At 51.8% G+C, this 17,070-nt stretch overlaps 1 protein-coding gene across 1 annotated transcript in view; it reads left to right on the top strand.

Moving 5' to 3' along the window:
* Positions 1 to 17,070, top strand: part of fhod3b (formin homology 2 domain containing 3b) — a gene marked incomplete at both ends in the record, with an annotated part of 96,608 nt that overhangs the window by 66,487 nt on the left and 13,051 nt on the right. The window contains 9 exon segments of the mRNA XM_084442050.1: positions 9,177 to 9,271; positions 10,663 to 10,774; positions 10,916 to 11,010; positions 11,277 to 11,420; positions 11,876 to 12,138; positions 14,214 to 14,362; positions 14,444 to 14,577; positions 14,729 to 15,102; positions 15,816 to 15,968. Of these exon segments, the coding sequence (XP_084298176.1) occupies positions 9,177 to 9,271; positions 10,663 to 10,774; positions 10,916 to 11,010; positions 11,277 to 11,420; positions 11,876 to 12,138; positions 14,214 to 14,362; positions 14,444 to 14,577; positions 14,729 to 15,102; positions 15,816 to 15,968 (1,519 nt within the window).

Genomic DNA, 17,070 nt, shown 5'->3' with positions numbered 1-17,070 from the left:
AGCTTACCTGGTTAAATAAAGGTCTAATAAAAAAATAAAAAAAAGTTTCATCTATTACATGCATTTGATTTGACTAAATGTTGAATATCCGTCCGCGAACCGCCGAAGCTCGGCCCCAGCAGCGGTCTGAGCGCGGGCGGGAGTGCGCTCTCCCAGTGCGGGCTCCCGGGGTCCAGTCCTCCGGCGCAGCCTGGTATTTTCACACATAAATCAGACTCCTAGACACTGTCTGAGCCTCCTCTCCCGGGATGACATGTGCTTCTCTCTCAGCCATTACTTCATGAAGTCAGCGGAAATTTAGGAAATGAATACTACACAGGGTCTCACCCCACAGCCCTCTGCTCTCCTCCAGCCCAAGTTAGGCCGTACCTCCACCTCGGGCCTCTGAAGTCCCCGGCTTTAGACACAACCTGTGACTGTGCAGCTGTGAGGGCGTCAGATATAAATCTCTGGCTGCCCTTTGCTGTCCCCCGACCGCAAAAGTCGTTTTCTTTTGAAAAATAAATACTTCATTGGCTGGTTTTTGCCTCCTGTTCAAATTATTTTACACTTTGAAAACTTTGAACTTTTGTAAGCTCTGAAAGACGCCAAGTCATGAATCATTAGCAATTATTCTCAGATCTGTTTTGTGGATTGAGTTCAGAGCAACTCCATTTAACATAATTGTGTTGAACTAAAAATAAGCTTCCCCGACCAAATCCGCCTGCAGTGTTTTGCTTTGATTCCACAGTTTGTTCCTGTGAGATCCTGGAGGCACTGTTCTCCCCCTCCAGAGCCCACAGACTCAGCCAGCATATGAACCCAATTCAACCCCACCTGTCTGACCTATATTCTGCCTCCCATCTCCCTCACAGCCAAAGGCCATCGCTAGGAGCCACACGATTTCAGCACACCAATGGCAGCAGTGTTGATTGGCGCGGCCAAGTTCTTGAGGTCTCCTCTATAAAGTGAATACGGCCAAATATTTTCTGAGAAAATGTGGATGTCATTTATTTCTGAATCTCGTTTGTTTTATCGCCACTAATGTTGCTGTCTCTCACTTTTATGAGAGGGTGAGATTCATGCGCTCGACGAAGAAAGGAAAACATGTTACACAAAGACTAGAGAGCGCCCGCAGGCAGTACGGCTGCTGTCTAAGGGTTGACTGTTTCTTGGGTATGATTTCAGCATATGGCGAGCCAGAGCGAATCACACCACTATTCTCAAAAGAGCTATAACAATTTACCACAGTTCATCTTTCAGTGAATTTTACAAGGATAGTTCATGTCATGCAATTGCTATTCTCCTACGACTTGTCCACTTGGAAGGGTAATGTACATTAGTTTTGCCCCTTCCAGTTGCTCAAGTGTATTAGCCTTAATCTTATTTCCATTGCAGCCATCTTTTTTTTCCAGTGCTGTTCGTATTCCTGCTCAGAGAATGTATGACAACGGTCCAGGTACTCAACAGTACTTAATTCATCCTATTTTATGTGTGCTGTTTTGTATTGACATCAATTATTATCGTACAGTGCTGTCTGTGTAGACAACCCTCTACTGTACCTTCACTGTTTGCTTAAAGGTCCCCTATTATGAAAACTCATTTCCAGTGCTTGTGTGTACTTGGCTCTCTGATTGGCCTACTAACACACAAACTGTGAATTCAGACGACCCAGTCAGTTTTTCGCGGGAAGACAAATTCTGAAGACATATGATTCAACAAGCCATTCAGATTTTGCAGGGGGACTCATTAGAATTATACCGCCCCATCTGAAAAACTAAGTTGAAAAAAAAGCGAACTATTCATAAACATCCTGCTGCATTTGCATTGTTTGAATGTCTGGAGGCGTGATCAGAGTGGGGGCGGGGAGCAGCAGCTCATTAGCATTAAAGAGACAGACACAGAAACAGCCCGTCCAAAACAGGACTGAAACAGAGGAGTAGAAAGGCATGAGAATGCTTAATCTGAGTGATATTTCCTGCAAAAATATTATATTAAAAAAAATATATATTTTGGGGACCTCAGAGACCTATATTAACTTGCTGAAAAAGAGCATACTGTAATAGGGGACCTTTAACTCTGTCCTCTGCTGAATCTACTGTGCTGTTCGGTCTAAAGTCCTCAGAGTCAGCAGGGCTGCTTCTTTCTGTCTAGAGTCAGAAGGCCTGCTTCTCTCTAACTCACCTCAGTCTATAGAGTCAGAAGGGCTGCTTCTCTCTAACTCACCTCAGTCTATAGAGTCAGAAGGGCTGCTTCTCTCTAACTCACCTCAGTCTATAGAGTCAGAAGGCCTGCTTCTCTCTAACTCACCTCAGTCTATAGAGTCAGAAGGCCTGCTTCTCTCTAACTCACCTCAGTCTATAGAGTCAGAAGGCCTGCTTCTCTCTAACTCACCTCAGTCTATAGAGTCAGAAGGCCTGCTTCTCTCTAACTCACCTCAGTCTATAGAGTCAGAAGGCCTGCTTCTCTCTAACTCACCTCAGTCTATAGAGTCAGAAGGTCTGCTTCTCTCTAACTCACCTCAGTCTATAGAGTCAGAAGGCCTGCTTCTCTCTAACTCACCTCAGTCTATAGAGTCAGCAGGTCTGCTTCTTTCAGTCTATAGAGTCAGAAGGCCTGCTTCTCTCTAACTCACCTCATGCTGTTGTTCCATTCATTTTCTTTGTTTGTCTTTTGGGGATAGACAGCCACGCTTGGAATCAGTCCCACAGTCAATTATCTCAAAGTTCTGGCAGAGATTGTACATTTACGTCTCAGTATTTCTTCCTGTCCCGCTGGTTTAATGTAGGTTGGTGTTGGGCTAGCGTCGGACTAACTGGTGTTTACGTTGTTCTAGCCGAGGCAGCAGGTCGGTAACGTCTGCGCTGATTAGCACTGGAGCTTCTGATTGACTCATGAAAACCTCCCAATGAATTGATAGCAGTGGAGCAGAACACCTACAGTAAGTAGGATAAAATTGGCCCGAGCAATAAACCTGTCTCATTACAAGAGAGAGATTCTAAATCAAAAGCCAACTGAAGGACAGGAAAAAGAGAGCCAACGCATTACCTCAAAACTCGAGCAGAAGGAAATCTGCCCTCTCTCAACGTAACCTAGATTTACATACTGTGAAAGCTCTGTAAGCCATAATAAGACCCCGGGTTCGAGCCACAATATACAGAACGTAGCAGGTATTCCTCTCCCAGCTGAGCGGGAGGAGCCTGCGACCGTGCGTGCTGTAACAGTAATAACAAGCCCAGCTTAGGCGTCCGTGGAACCGCCTGCGCCCCCTCTCTGGCATGGGCTGGAACATTTCAGAGCTGTGAGTGCAGCTCGGGTTCTAATGCAGAACAGAACCAGATAAGAGGCTGTAAGTTGTATTGTAAAGGATAAAGATTTTGGCCGGAACCCCCAAAAGGCCAGCTAAAATAAATGTTGCATGCTGACAGACAGTTTCAAAGCTTGGCTGACCCAGTTTTGGGTAAATATCTGAAATGTAAATGAAACCATGGAGGAGACGGGGTGGGTGGGAGGGGTTGAGGGAGAAGGAGAGAGAAGGCTAAGTGGGGAACACTTTCATACTGGACTGTTTACCTTCCAAGATAAGGTTAAAGTGTCTGGCGGCCGCACACGAGCCGGCCCTCTCGCCCGCTCCGACTGTCACCCCGGCCCCCGGGGCGGCTCACACCTCTCCTCCGGCCGGGAGACCAGCGCTTCCTGTGCATTCCTGGGGGTTTGGAGGGTAATTGCTGTGGTGGAACGGAGGGAGAGGCCCTGGAGGACGGCTTCCTCCGGACCCAGACCTCAGCGGCGGGCTGGCTGGACTCCCCTCTGCTTCTCTCTCTCTCTCTCTCTCTCTCAAGGTCTGAGGCAGTGAGTGGTTCTCAGGGAGCCGTCCCAGGCTCTCCTCTGTCTGGCTCCCCCACCCCCCTCAACCCCCCCCACCCCCGCCCCCCCCCGACCCGGTGCAATTGGAGTGCCTGCATTCACGGTCTGGAGGCGGAGAAATGGGACTGAAAGCAGTGAGAGTGAGACTCGAGAACAGATGCCAGTCTCCTCATTGAACACTTCCAAGTCCCTTTTAAGCCGGGTATACAAACATCTTTTTGTTTCAAATTTTTTTTTTCTTTTTCAAGCTCTCCTTCCCAACGCCTTCAATTTGCATTCTAATCACCGCGCTTTGAAGGGCGGGGACTTCGACCGCCAGCATCTCATTACTTGACATCCATGCGAAGGGACCAAGCGATGTTATTGTTGTTCTCTGTGTGAAGTACTGGAGAACTTCTCTTGATTGCTTCAACGAAGGCTCGCATTTTTTGGCACGACATCACTGTTCCAAGGCTGAGAGCACGCTCGGGCCCCATAGGCTCTTCTCGTTACCATCTCCCTGAGTTATTGATGAGCGTCTGCTCCAATATGAAGAACGAAGCCCAGGTCCTGGACTTGCAGCCTGGCTTCTCAGCCATTAGTCACCAGTCGTGGGACACTAGCCAGGTGGAGATGCAGGCCGTACCACAATATAATGATTGTGACCACAGAGTCAACTACAATAGCCGCGATGGCTTTTTTTTATTTTCCAGGTTTCCTGCTGCATGGGCAATTTCTTCACAATGAGGTGGAAATCCGTTTCGTTTCACAGCTACGTCGTGCGAAAGGCAGTTGCCGTTAGACGGATTTGACCTTTCGTAAAACGACTCAGAAGTGTGCCGACTCTTCACTTATTGTTGTACGACAAATATTAGTATAAGTGTATTGTTCTTATCACGTGACACAAAATAGCTCTCGTAACGTGCTAAATGGGCCGAGAGCCGTTGCGTTTGATCTCTTCATCCCCTGTTGACATCGTGTAACATCAAGAGGGATGTGTGAGCTGTCATCAGGGAGCCATTGAAGTGTTGGAATCACAAGTGTAAAGAGCCTCATTAGAGCTTCGTCTCTTCCCACCCGGGCTGTTTGTAGTGGACATTCCTGAGAACGTTCTGTCCCGGGACCGCCGCTCTCAGCGCAGGTGCAGCCAGCAGATGAAAGACGGCGAGACAATAATATTGTGGGTCAAACAATCAGCTACCAACTTGAAACGAACCGTGAGATGCCAGAGAGGGAGGGAGGGGGGGGGGGGGGGGACTGGGCTTTGGAGCGCAACCGTCACCTGTCATTGCCGTTAGCGTGCGGACGCATCTGCAGACTGTCGGAGACTGTGTATCATCAGAGGTCTGTAGAACATCAGGGGTCTGGCGTTAAGCACTTCGCTGTCTACGTCGTACCGCGGCGCGTGTAAACGTTTGCATTCTGGGCGTCTCGTTCATCCGCGCTTCGGTCAGCTTGTCACGAGGCGTCTCTGTTTGCGAACCAAACGCCTAGCGTAGGAATTCATCACAGAGTTCTGCTCTGTGGAGCAGCTGTACAACAACTCATTATTGGAGTCCCTCATCCGTCAGCGGCCTTGTCATAGGGGGATGGGGGGTGGGGGTCACAGGAGAGGGCCTTGTCATAGGGGGGTGGGGGTGGGGGTCTTAGGAGAGGGCCCTGTCATGGTGGGGTGGGGGGGTGGGGGTCACAGGAGAGGGCCTTGTCATAGGGGGGTGGGGGTGGGGGTCTTAGGAGAGGGCCCTGTCATGGTGGGGTGGGGGTCTTAGGAGAGGGCCCTGTCATGGTGGGGTGGGGGTCTTAGGAGAGGGCCCTGTCATGGTGGGGTGGGGGTCTTAAGAGAGGGCCCTGTCATGGTGGGGTGGGGGTTGGGGGTCTTAGGAGAGGGCCCTGCCATGGTGGGGTGGGGGGTGGGGGTCTTAGCAGAGGGCCCTGTCATGGTGGGGTGGGGGGGTCACAGGAGAGGGCGGCGCAGCAGATGCCTGCTCTGACTGAGAGGGGTAATCATGTTTTTATAAACACACTCTGATGTGGTCTCTCCTTCTTGCAACTGTGTCTGTGTTCCGGCTGCTCTCCTCTCATCTGCTCTCCTCTCCTCTCATCTGCTCTCCTCTCCTCTACCCTCCTCTCCTCTGCTCTGCTCTGCTCTCCTCTGCTCTCCTCTCCTCTCATCTGCTCTCCTCTCATCTGCTCTCCTCTCCTCTCCTCTACCCTCCTCTGCTCTGCTCTCCTCTCCTCTCCTCTCCTCTCCTCTCCTCTCCTCTCCTCTCCTCTCCTCTCCTCTCCTCTCCTCTCCTCTCCTCTCCTCTCCTCTCCTCTCCTCTCCTCTCCTCTCCTCTCCTCTCCTCTGCTCTCTCCTCTCCTCTGCTCTGCTCTGCTCTGCTCTGCTCTGCTCCTCTCCTCTCCTCTCCTCTCCTCTCCTCTCCTCTCCTCTCCTCTCCTCTCCTCTCCTCTCCTCTGCTCTGCTCTGCTCTGCTCTGCTCCTCTCCTCTCCTCCTCTGCTCTCCTCTCCTCCCCCCTCCCCTCCTCTCCGCTCTGCTCCTCTCCCCTCCTCTCCTCTGCTCTCTTCTCCTCTGCTCTCTTCTCTGCTCTCCTATCCTCTCCCCTCCTCTTCTCTCCTCTCCCCTCCTCCCCTCTCCTCCCCTCTCCTCTGCTATGAGGACACGCTCCTCTGGTCTCCCAGCGGGAGAGGAGGTTGGAATGCTCGGGGCTTGACATGTTTGGAGTCATTAGCCCTGATTGATAAAAGACGAACCGCCACTGCAGCAGACGCAGCAGGTAGCACACACACACACACACACACACACATGTGCACACACCACGCAGCTGCACCTGCACCTGCATATTTTGGCTTTAACGCAGCATATTCACAATTGTTCATACCGCCACACTGCTGGGGAGGAATGGAAAAGAGACAGCAGAGACTGCAGCCCACAGCCTGCAAATCCCTTGAACTGTCCCCGGCCAGGAAACTGGCCCCCCACCTAGCCAACACTCGGGTGCAGCACATCGGTCACACAGCCAGACCAGTTGGTAGAGAGCCTATAGGTCGTGCAGGATGGAGGGTATTGTGCAATCAATGAACCGGTGACGTCCCGTATAGCCTCTGTTGTCGCTTACAAGGCCTGTCGCGAATTGTCTAACGCTAACGTCGACCACTCTCGAACCGCCACCGATTAATCGTTTGAGAAATATCATTTATTTTTTTTACTTTCAAGAAAGTTGTTTCTTCGATAATCCCCCCCCCAACCTCACCGCCCACCCCCCACCCACCCCCGGATGACCATGACGTCAGTCAGCAACCAGTAGCCAAACAGGACACCCCCCCCCCCCCCCCCCCCCCACCTCACCACCACCCCCCCGTCGTCCCATCGCGGGATGTCTGATTTTTCTCGGACCCTTTCCGCTCGAACCCGTATATCTCAGTCTACCAACCACGGCGTCGGCGGGCGCCGCTTCCCGCCAGGTCGGGGTCCGCCGGTGTGAACACGCCGGCCCCCCAGGGGCGGAGACGGAGAGGCTGTCATAAAGACTGACAGACCGTTTCACTCTGGAGCCTGTAAAAAAAAAAAAAAACACCGCACGCTTAAAGGAGTCTTTTGTCTCCTCTGATCCCGTCCGCTGGCATCTGTCCCCCTGTCCTCCGCGGAAGCGTTTTTTAGTGCCCCCCCCACTGAGATCCCTCCGCTGTTATTATGACTTTATTTATGTATCCTGTTACAAATGGAAGTCGTGTCAGGCTCCAGCGAGCGAGCCCCCGCTCGAATGTTTCCCCTGCGGTTGTGTGTGTCCCGTGGAGAGATGAGTGGACAGGCGCTGTTTGTCTTCTGTTTCGGTGTCTTGTCGCGGAAAGGTCGGTTTTGTTCCCTGTCTGAAGTCCTGGGTTTACTCTTGACCCGCTTGTGCCATCGACTCAATCGGTGTGTGTGTGCGTGTGTGTGTGTGTGTGTGTGTTTGTGTGTTCCTAACTTAAAGTCGCACTGAAATGAAAAAAGCATTCTGTCCCATTTTGGTTCACATAATTGGTCATAGTGTTCACCTGTACAACGATGTATGTCAAAAAAATTACAGCATTCTACTTTTGTTGTAATCTTATATCAAAGTATATAATTTCTTACTTCCTGGAAAACGGTAGGGTCACGTGCAATGACGACAACAGGTACCTTAGATTTTAGGACAATAATCTCACGACATCCACCCGTCAATCAACGCTATCCTTCTATCGAATCTGTCTAAAGTTCTTAAAATCCGTCTACTTGTCAATGTTCCAATCAAATTCCTCTAAACATATGTCCCACCCTCATACAGTAGCTTGTTTGCGTCGGAAATACGTCAAACTACGGAACTTGATGATCTCAAACGTCCGTTTTCTGTGCGAAGCCACATTTGAGGACAAATGTTGGATATGAAACCAGTTGATTGGGGACTGCATGCCAAATTGGGGACAACATTGGTGTCCCCAATTAGCTTTTGGGGTTGGCATTGAGGTTGGGGTTAAGGTTAGGGCTAAGCTTATGGTTATGGTTAGGGTAAGTTAATACAATATCCCCAAAAGTTTGCTTAGTCAACGTGTGTGTGTGTGTCTGTGCATGCGTGTGTGTGTGTATGAGAGAGAGAGAGAGAGAGTGTGCATAATATATACCATTCACACATGGCTGATGCGATGAGCTACACACTAACGAGCAAACATGTCAGTCCATCCACAGAGACCAACGCAGCGCGGGCGTCTGTACCCAGACATGGTAGGAATGTGTGCCGCTCTCCCCCGTGTTGACTTCAGGTGTGCGTGGGCGTGTCTATCAGCGAGTCACCTTTTCAACGGTCAACTGCTCTTAATTACACCATCCCCATGGCAACCACCTGAGGCGCAGCCAACTGTCACACAGACACCGCAGAAGACAACACAGGAACGGTGGCATGTGACATACCAGCCAGATTTAGGGATCAGATGCTAACCCTGTGGGAAGCGCCAGGGTCGGAGCATAGTTCATACAGGCTGGTGTTATCTCTCCTGTATGGTCTTACTGTACATACCTCACGTGAATCACTTTCTTCAGAGGCTCGTAGAATTGAAGAGAACATGGAAAGTGAAAGCTTTTGTTTCACGCACGCACGGACGCACGCACGTGCGCAAACACACACAAGCACACACAAAAATGTGCCACTGATGATGTTGATGTCTGGAACAGATGGATACGGCGGTGTGCAGAGTTTTGTGGTAAGGGGGGGAGAATAGTAGAACTAAATTGACAGATGTGTGTTTAACCTTGGGCTTCCTTCTACCCCCCCGCTCCCCCCCCCCGGTCCTCCACCCCCCCACCCCCCCCCCCCCTCTCTCTCTCTCTCTGCAGCTCTGGGACAGATAATGCTGTATGTGGATGGGATGAACGGCCTGATCACTCACAATGAGACCGTCCAGTGGCTTTACACTCTCGTTGGATCCAAGGTACCGTGAGATCAGCTCACATCCTCTCTCACAGCGGCAGGCCTGCCTGCCTGACCTTCCTGACCGGCCTGACCTGCCTGCTTCACCCCCTCCCTTGGTGGAGTGACAGCTCACCTCAGCCCCCTAGTGGCCAGGTCGCCTGCTACGCTCACATCTTCTCTCTCTCTCTCTCTCTCTTTCTTCTCTCTCTCTCTCTCTCTCTCTCTCTCTCTCTCTCTCTCTCTCTCTCTCTTTATTTTTATCTTTTTCTCTCCGCTGGGCTAGATTTCCCGACCTAACCGATTTTTCTCGCCTCCTCCCCGTCTTCCCCCTCCCCTCATGTGGACGCGTGTAGCCAGGCATGGTTTAGATCAAGGCCATGTTGCCAGCCACTTTCCCGGGGAGCCTGGGATCCGACCCTGTGTTTCTGCTGCGCTCTCCTCTCCTCCGTCCTCCGCGTTCTTACTGGCCCAGTCTGTTTGCTGTTGTTCATTACGGCTAAGCGCCGAGGACAGCCTCAGATACAGCGTAATGTCACTGTTTACGGCCCGGCGCGATTCCAGGGATCGTTCCGTTCAAACGTCTCGTCTGTGTGTGATGTGTCTCTGCTCCTCGTCCCCGACGAAAGGAATAGATTAGCAAAAAACGTGAGATGCATCAAACGACCGTTGACTCTACTTCCTTTCAGGGGCGGGGATCCTGGGGGGGTCAGGGAAGACATGTCCCCCCCAATATTTTAGACCATTAAAATTGTCCCCAAGGAAGCGTATTTAGATTGGGGTAGTGGCATTCAAATGACCATACAGCCACGTAGGAAGATGCCCCCCCCCAAAAAATACACAAAATTTCTATGTAAATGTCCCGAAAATAATCGGGGCCACAGCGCTCAGAACCGGTGCAGGACCAATATACAAAAACTTTGATCAATAATAAAGAAGGGCCCGCACTCAAAACTATGTTTATGCTCTTTTAATTCATGATGGTGGACAGACCTGACAGACGCGTTTCGGCTCTGCCTTCTTCAGTGTTTAGCCTCATGCGAAATGTCCCCCCAAAAGTTGGATACAGATCCCCGCCACTGCTTCCTTCTATGAGCTGTGGCTGGCTCCAGTATTTCTAAAACCCTGCATCATTATTCCCCATTATCACAACCCCACACAGCTCTCAAAGCAGGAAGACTTGTCAGGAACCAGGACATGACACAGGATAGAACATTTAGCTCAGCGATATCAGGAGCTAGCACACAGTCCGGGCCTGCTATTATAGTGCTCTTCAAGTTATGTAACTTTAAGAGAGGAATGGTGTGGTCCTTGGTGATTTAAAGCTGGCATAACACTGTACGTCAAGGCTGACGCCTGTTTCCTCCCTCTGTGTGTGTGTGTGTGTGTGTGTGCGCGCTCACTGTACCGTAGTTCCGTCTGGTGGTGAAGACAGCGCTGAAGCTGCTGCTCGTCTTCGTGGAGTACACGGAGGCCAACGCCGCCCTGCTGATCGAGGCCGTCAACGTCGTGGACACCAAGAGAGGTAAGATGGCGACGGAAGGCTTCAGAGGTTTTCCGTCACCGCGCCCCCTTGCCCGTTAGCGGCGTTAGCTCACGCGCAGCTGCCGGTTGATGCTAGTTTACAGTCCCATACGTAACGTGCTCACGTGTTCTGTCGGCGCAGGCGCCAAGCTGTGGTCGAACACCATGGAGATTCTGGACGAGAAGGACGGGGTGGACACGGAGCTGCTTGTGTACGCCATGACCCTCATCAACAAGGTCAGTCGCTCTGCGTTCCGCAGCTTTCACGTCGACTCTACCTACACCCCCCCCCCCCCCCCCACCCCCCAAACTACTTTTAGCTCCTTGTCTCACCCTGTCAACATCTCCCTCATCCTCTCCTCATCCCTCTCTTTATAGCTCATGCTCCTGTCTTCCGCTGGCCCTGGTTCTCTCCCTCCCTTGTTGTAAATCTAGTGTGTGACGCAGATGAGGTACTACGGAGCTGTGTTCACGTTGTGTGTGTTTGTGTGTGTGTGTGTCAGACGCTGGCGGGCCTGCCAGACCAGGACTCGTTCTATGACGTGGTGGACTGCCTGGAGGAGCAGGGTATCGAGGCCATGTCCCAGAGGCACCTGGGAAGGAAGGGTACCGACCTGGACCTCATGGAGCAGTTCAACATCTACGAGGTCGGCCAGCCGCCTAATCACAACCACCTCACGACCACCTCACAACCACCTCACAACCACCTCACGACCACCTCACGATCCACTCACAACCACCTCACGACCACCTCACGACCACCTCACGACCACCTCATGACCAACTCACAACCACCTCACAACCACCTCACGACCACCTCACGATCCACTCACAACCACCTCACGACCACCTCACGACCACCTCACGACCACCTCATGACCAACTCACAACCACCTCACAACCACCTCACAACCTCCTCACATTCATTTCATACTTTGACCACAGAACTAGAATTCCTGACATTGTAGAGATTTATTTCAAACGCGCACGGTGTATCTCCTCTGACCAGTCTCTCTGACCGTCCTCGAAGCAGCGCGCGGTCTTTGTCTGCGGACTAACCCCCCCCCCCCCCCCCCTCCTCCCCCGTGTGTCTCTGCCCCAGGCGACCCTGCGCCACGAGGACGGCGACGACGAGACCCTCCCCCCGGCGCCCGGTCGCAAAGATCGCCGGCGAGCCAGCGTGGGCGGCGGCGGCGGCACCGCCGAGAAGCGGGGCCTGGAGAGGCGGCGCAGCAGGAGACACTCCCTCCAGAACGGGAGAGGCCACGCCTCCGCGCCCGCCTCCCCCAGCAGCCCCCACGGCCACGGGCAGAAGGCCGGCTTCCTGGCGCTCGGCGACCAGCGCATCGAAGACATCAGCGAGAGGTGAGGGAGGAGAGACCGGCGGAACGCGAGGGAGAACTGTAGCTTACTGTACGTACAGTACCGTACGCATACTTAGCCTCAACTTGGCGGTACAGTCTTAAATGTCAAGGTCAGGTCATCAAGGTCAGGTCAACCTGGAGGGTTTCGTTTATATCTTGTCGGTTTTCATTTTCTCGGCCAATCACAGTTCTGTTGTCACCACCCAGAGAGGTGGACCCCGAGGGAAACATGGCAGAGGACTCGAGGGTCTCCTAACCTTCTGTTGAACAGGAAGCGCTCGGACTGCCAGTGTTGTGTTGTATTACAGTCTCGGACAGATGTGTCCGTTCTAACCTGAGCCAAAAATGGGGAATTTAATTACATGGCAATAAAACAAAGGCAGCGCCCAGGCTGCTGTTGCAAAGTGACGTTTAGTGGAATCCCCCCTCTGTCAAAGACATTCTGGGGAAATAGGAAGCTTCTGTAAACACACTGATATGAGACGTGTGTGCGCTAGTCACTAGTGATGTTTCCTTCTGAGGGACTTGAAATTCCTCCCTGACATATTTTTAATCCAATAAATACCCATTTCCACACGGTCACAAAGAGACTATAAACTAGGATTGTTAATGTTAAAGGGGCTGATTTTGACTAGACGTAAGATTCAGCCTTGTTTCATTATGGCGTGATAGGAGTGTCTGGATGCCCCATATGGTTAGAAACTCGCTTTCATGTGCATGCGTGTGTGTGCGTGTGTGTGTGTGTGTGTGTGTATGTGTGTGTGTGTGCATGCGGGTGCGTGCATGCTGACGGAAATGATTCTTTGGGACCCGTCTTTCTCAGTGTTTATGACATGGCTCTCTCTGGAGTCGCTGGACAAGAACAGGCCAAGAATTGGTTCAAGCTGCTGATAAATAAGGACTTCGCCTTTCATCTCCTTAAATCACCACTGGCACGATGCTGGTAACCTTTCATACCGCTACACAGACCGATCTGATCCTCAATTATTAAAGGGACCCCGAGGAGTTTATTTTTGGTTATGAAACAGTCTCATTTTAATGTGGGTGAATCTACATTACCCACACTTGTTTATGTGTCCATTTTCGACAAATGTCGTTTCTTGTATGAAGTTTATTTTTAGATTATTATTTCGTGGTCGGGTCGTCCAGAACTTCCTTGGAATGACGAAACGATTTCCTGCAGTAGTCTACGCCGCCTACAAGACGAAGAATAATTTAAATATGACCATTATATATTGTCAAAAGTAACGTTACTAGTAAGACCTATGTAATTACCTCGTCGGTGGCGATCGTTCCGTCTTCAAAACACCCCGCTCAGGTAGCTAAGGTTTACGACAGTGCGCGAGGAGGCTCATGGGAAATGTGGTCTTTTTGGGCGGAAAACACGTCCGCTTCCCGAAACTCCTCGTAGGGCCTTTAATGACGAGCCTTTTTTTTTTTAGCTATCATATCTGTTACCATTTCTGGTAGCACTCAGGTCTGCAGATAGATGAATTCAACACAGCGGGTCATATGATACTGACTCCGAACAGCCCACCACAGGAAATTCAAACCGCCTTTGAAGATGTTGTTTTTTTCCATATCAGTAATGAAATCCAGCCCACCAGAAGGAATCCTGATAGCAAAGTGGCCACAGACTCATTTTTGAATATGTGCCAGACTCCTTTATCAGTGAAAACACTCGAGATATGACTGCGCAGCCACAACATACTGAGTGACCGCCACCTAACTGAATTAAACGATGAACCTAGCAGTGCTTTCCATTATATCGTCTCACCTGTAAGTGCGTTAGCGCCGAGTCAATGATGATATTGCCGTGTGTCTGACATGGACATACAACAGAAGCCCGGAGATTCTCTTATGAAGTAGTCTCTCTTTCAAACTAACGATTTCTGTGGTGAGGGATGTTCTGTGTTTCCTTGTTATATGTCTGTCACTACTTTATGTGTTGCTGTCTCGTTATGGTGTCTGTTTTTATGTTGTCGAAATTTCTCTTCTCTTTCTTCTTCCTTCTCTTTCCTGCCCCTCTGTCTCTCTTCCCTCCATCCGCCCCTCGACCCCTCCTTTTCATCACAGAGAGGAGGAAGAGGATGAGGAAGACGAGGAGGAGGAGGATGAGGAGGAGGAGGAGGAGGAGGAGGAGGAGGAGGAGGAGGCAGACAATGAGAGTCATCCAGTCTCTGAGTCCTCTAGACAGGGCTCGCACAGGTATTCCAAGACAACAGGTGTCCTTTTAAGTCAACCTCTAGTCCACCAGCCTCTTGTCAGTCCCACGTGTCCCTCTCTGGACCGTACCGTGTCCATAGTGTCCTCTCTGGACCGTACCGTGTCCATAGTCTCCTCTCTGGACCGTACCGTGTCCAAAGTGTCCTCTCTGGACCGTACCGTGTCCGTAGTGTCCTCTCTGGACCGTACCGTGTCCATAGTGTCCCGGCGTGCTGTGAGGAAATAGCCTCTCTGTGTGATCAGCTCTTTGAATGTACCCCCTTCCTCCTGTCCCTGTCCCTGTCCTGTCCTGTCCTGTCCTGTCCTGTCCTTCTAGCGAGGCGCCAGCTGGAGCGGACAGCTCCTCTGCGTGTTTGAATCTGAAGTGTATGGTCAGCCTGGTCCCTGGCGCCAGGGCCGGCCCCTCTGATCTCGGGTCCGCCCGCCCTCCGGAACCCGGGGGCCCCGTGACCGTCCCCCCCCGGCCGGCCGCCCCCTTCACCTCGGCTCCGGCTCCTAGGAAGCCGCCGTGTTCCGCTCAGCCTCCGGGCCGGAGGGGCGCCCCCCTATCCTCCTCTTCCTCTTCCTCTTCCTCCCCCGCGAGGGAGAAGGGTCTTTCCTTCCTCCCGGCTTCCCTCCCCCGCTCCCACACCCGCCCCCAGCCTCTACCCCTCCCTCCCCCCCCTGATTTGGAGCAGAGGCGCGTGTCTGTCGGGGCCACGGAGGTTGAGAAGGGCCGGGCCAGAGAGAAGCACTACAGGTAGAGGAGCAGCAGCTATACTTCACCTGTTGCATCCGACTCCCCAGATAGCAAGCGGATGTGTAATGATTCTGGGCCATATATGGGCCGGAACTCAGCCACAAGGGCCAGATCTGGCCTGTATATGGCCCAGATCCGCTTGCTATCTGACTCCCCATCAAGGATCCCATCTCTTGTCCTCCCCCAGCACTGGTGTCTCTGTCTGTGTTTGGCTGGGTGGCTGCACTGTTTGCACACAGCTACAGTACGTAAAGAGATTTAGACCTACTGTACATAACTGTCATGTTATTTTAGCCGACTCGGCACAAGAGGCACCTGTCCTGTCTTTCACCCGCATGTAAAGATGCTGTTTAGGCAGAGGTCACGTCCAGTTGGCTTATCCCTCAGACCAAGAGGGTCGAAGGTCAGACTGCTACATTTTTCCCTGTCGGAAGTGCTTTATGTTGCATCTACTGTAGTATCTTTTGATGGCGCGCAAAAACAAAAAAAGGGATGGAAGATTTGAACAGAGACATATCCTTTCCCTGACACAGTTGCTGGACAGCAAGATGTTCCAGCGGAGAACAGTGCGCTTTTCCTGACGTTTACGGCTCATCTGCCTTTCATTGTGGCACTGTACCACAGTTAAGCCAAGACAAGTCTATAAATACACGCAAGTATAAAAGGCAACATAATTCACATTTAAGCGTCCCTCAGATGTCGGCGTTGTGTAGAGCTGCCGCAGCAGAAACTGGAGGGAAAGTATGCAGTATCTCCAACAGCCGAGAAGCGCCTTGCAGCGTGCGCACCTCCTATCTCATCAAGCATAAATTATCTCTCAGTGAGAAGAAGCCGTGCGGAACGTGCCAGGAAAAGCTCTTTGAACGGTCAGCTTGGGAGAGTTGGCTTCGAAATGCATTTCTTTGTTTTCTCGAGGACTCCATCGCATGCTGTTTGAGTGTTCGGTCGGTGTAGTTGTAGTAAACAAATTGTCTTGCTCCTTGGAATCGTTTTTTGTGTGTAATCATCCACTTTCAAGTCCTCTCTGGCTCCCTGTCTCTGTGGTCAGTCGACACTTGCATGCTGTTTGTCTGTGAGCGGGCTGACCTGACCTTCCTTTTTCTCCTCACCCTGTCTCCTCCCTGCAGTCAGGCCGATGTGTCACACACTAACACAGCTAGAGCGACCTTTTGGGCTGGAAGGTAAGAATTAGCTCTTAATCGGTCCTCATTCCTTAGCCGCAGGTCTGTGTTATTGGTGGGACGATAAGCGTGCCGCGTTTGAGTTCATTTCGGATCTTACAGCGTGTGGATAGACAGGGTTCCGTAGTGCGCCGTATCCACAACACATTCTCTCACACAATGGAACAGCAGCGAGCCGCTGAGGGGACTAATTTGCTCGCTTTGCCGTTTCATTCGACGGGAGTCTTTAGAAAGTTGCTGAAAGTGGTAGGATGGCGTGGCGGAGAAGGTCAGCTCCGGAATAATCGCCTTTGCCGGACCTCCCTCAAGGTCCGGTGTTAGCTCGGCTCAGGGGCGCCCATCACCTGCCTCTTCCGTGGCCTCGCTCCACGTGCTCGGCCGGGCGTGGCGGTGAGTGAGTGTGCCACCCACAGATGTCCTTCACAGTCATCGCGGCGGCGAGGCCTTCGTCGCGCCCTCAGCGCAGCGGAAGCCCTCGGACCGCCAGGGGGGGGGGGGGGGGGGGGGGTGAATCGTCCATGCCGGTGACTGAATGAAGGACATCTCAGGGTCACGCCTCCAGAAGCCCCCTTCCGCTCGTCCTGGGTTCTGTAAATATCTGTGGAGCTTCAGTCAACACACCTCAGCGCAGAACCGCCGGGAGATGGAAAATCTTCCCGTTATATAACTCCCCTTGTTACTGAATATCACACTTATAATCAGAGCCAAGAGCCCAGCCGTGAAAATCAAGGCACCTGTGCAACCGTGAAAGTCTCTTTGGTTACTCAGTGGAAAAATAGTGTCAGGA

The sequence above is a fragment of the Borostomias antarcticus genome (genome assembly GCF_949987555.1).
Source record: "Borostomias antarcticus genome assembly, chromosome: 8".
Classification (NCBI taxonomy): domain Eukaryota; kingdom Metazoa; phylum Chordata; class Actinopteri; order Stomiiformes; family Stomiidae; genus Borostomias; species Borostomias antarcticus.
Note: the sequence above shows the minus strand (reverse complement) of the source record. Positions and strands in the feature narration are given on the sequence as shown.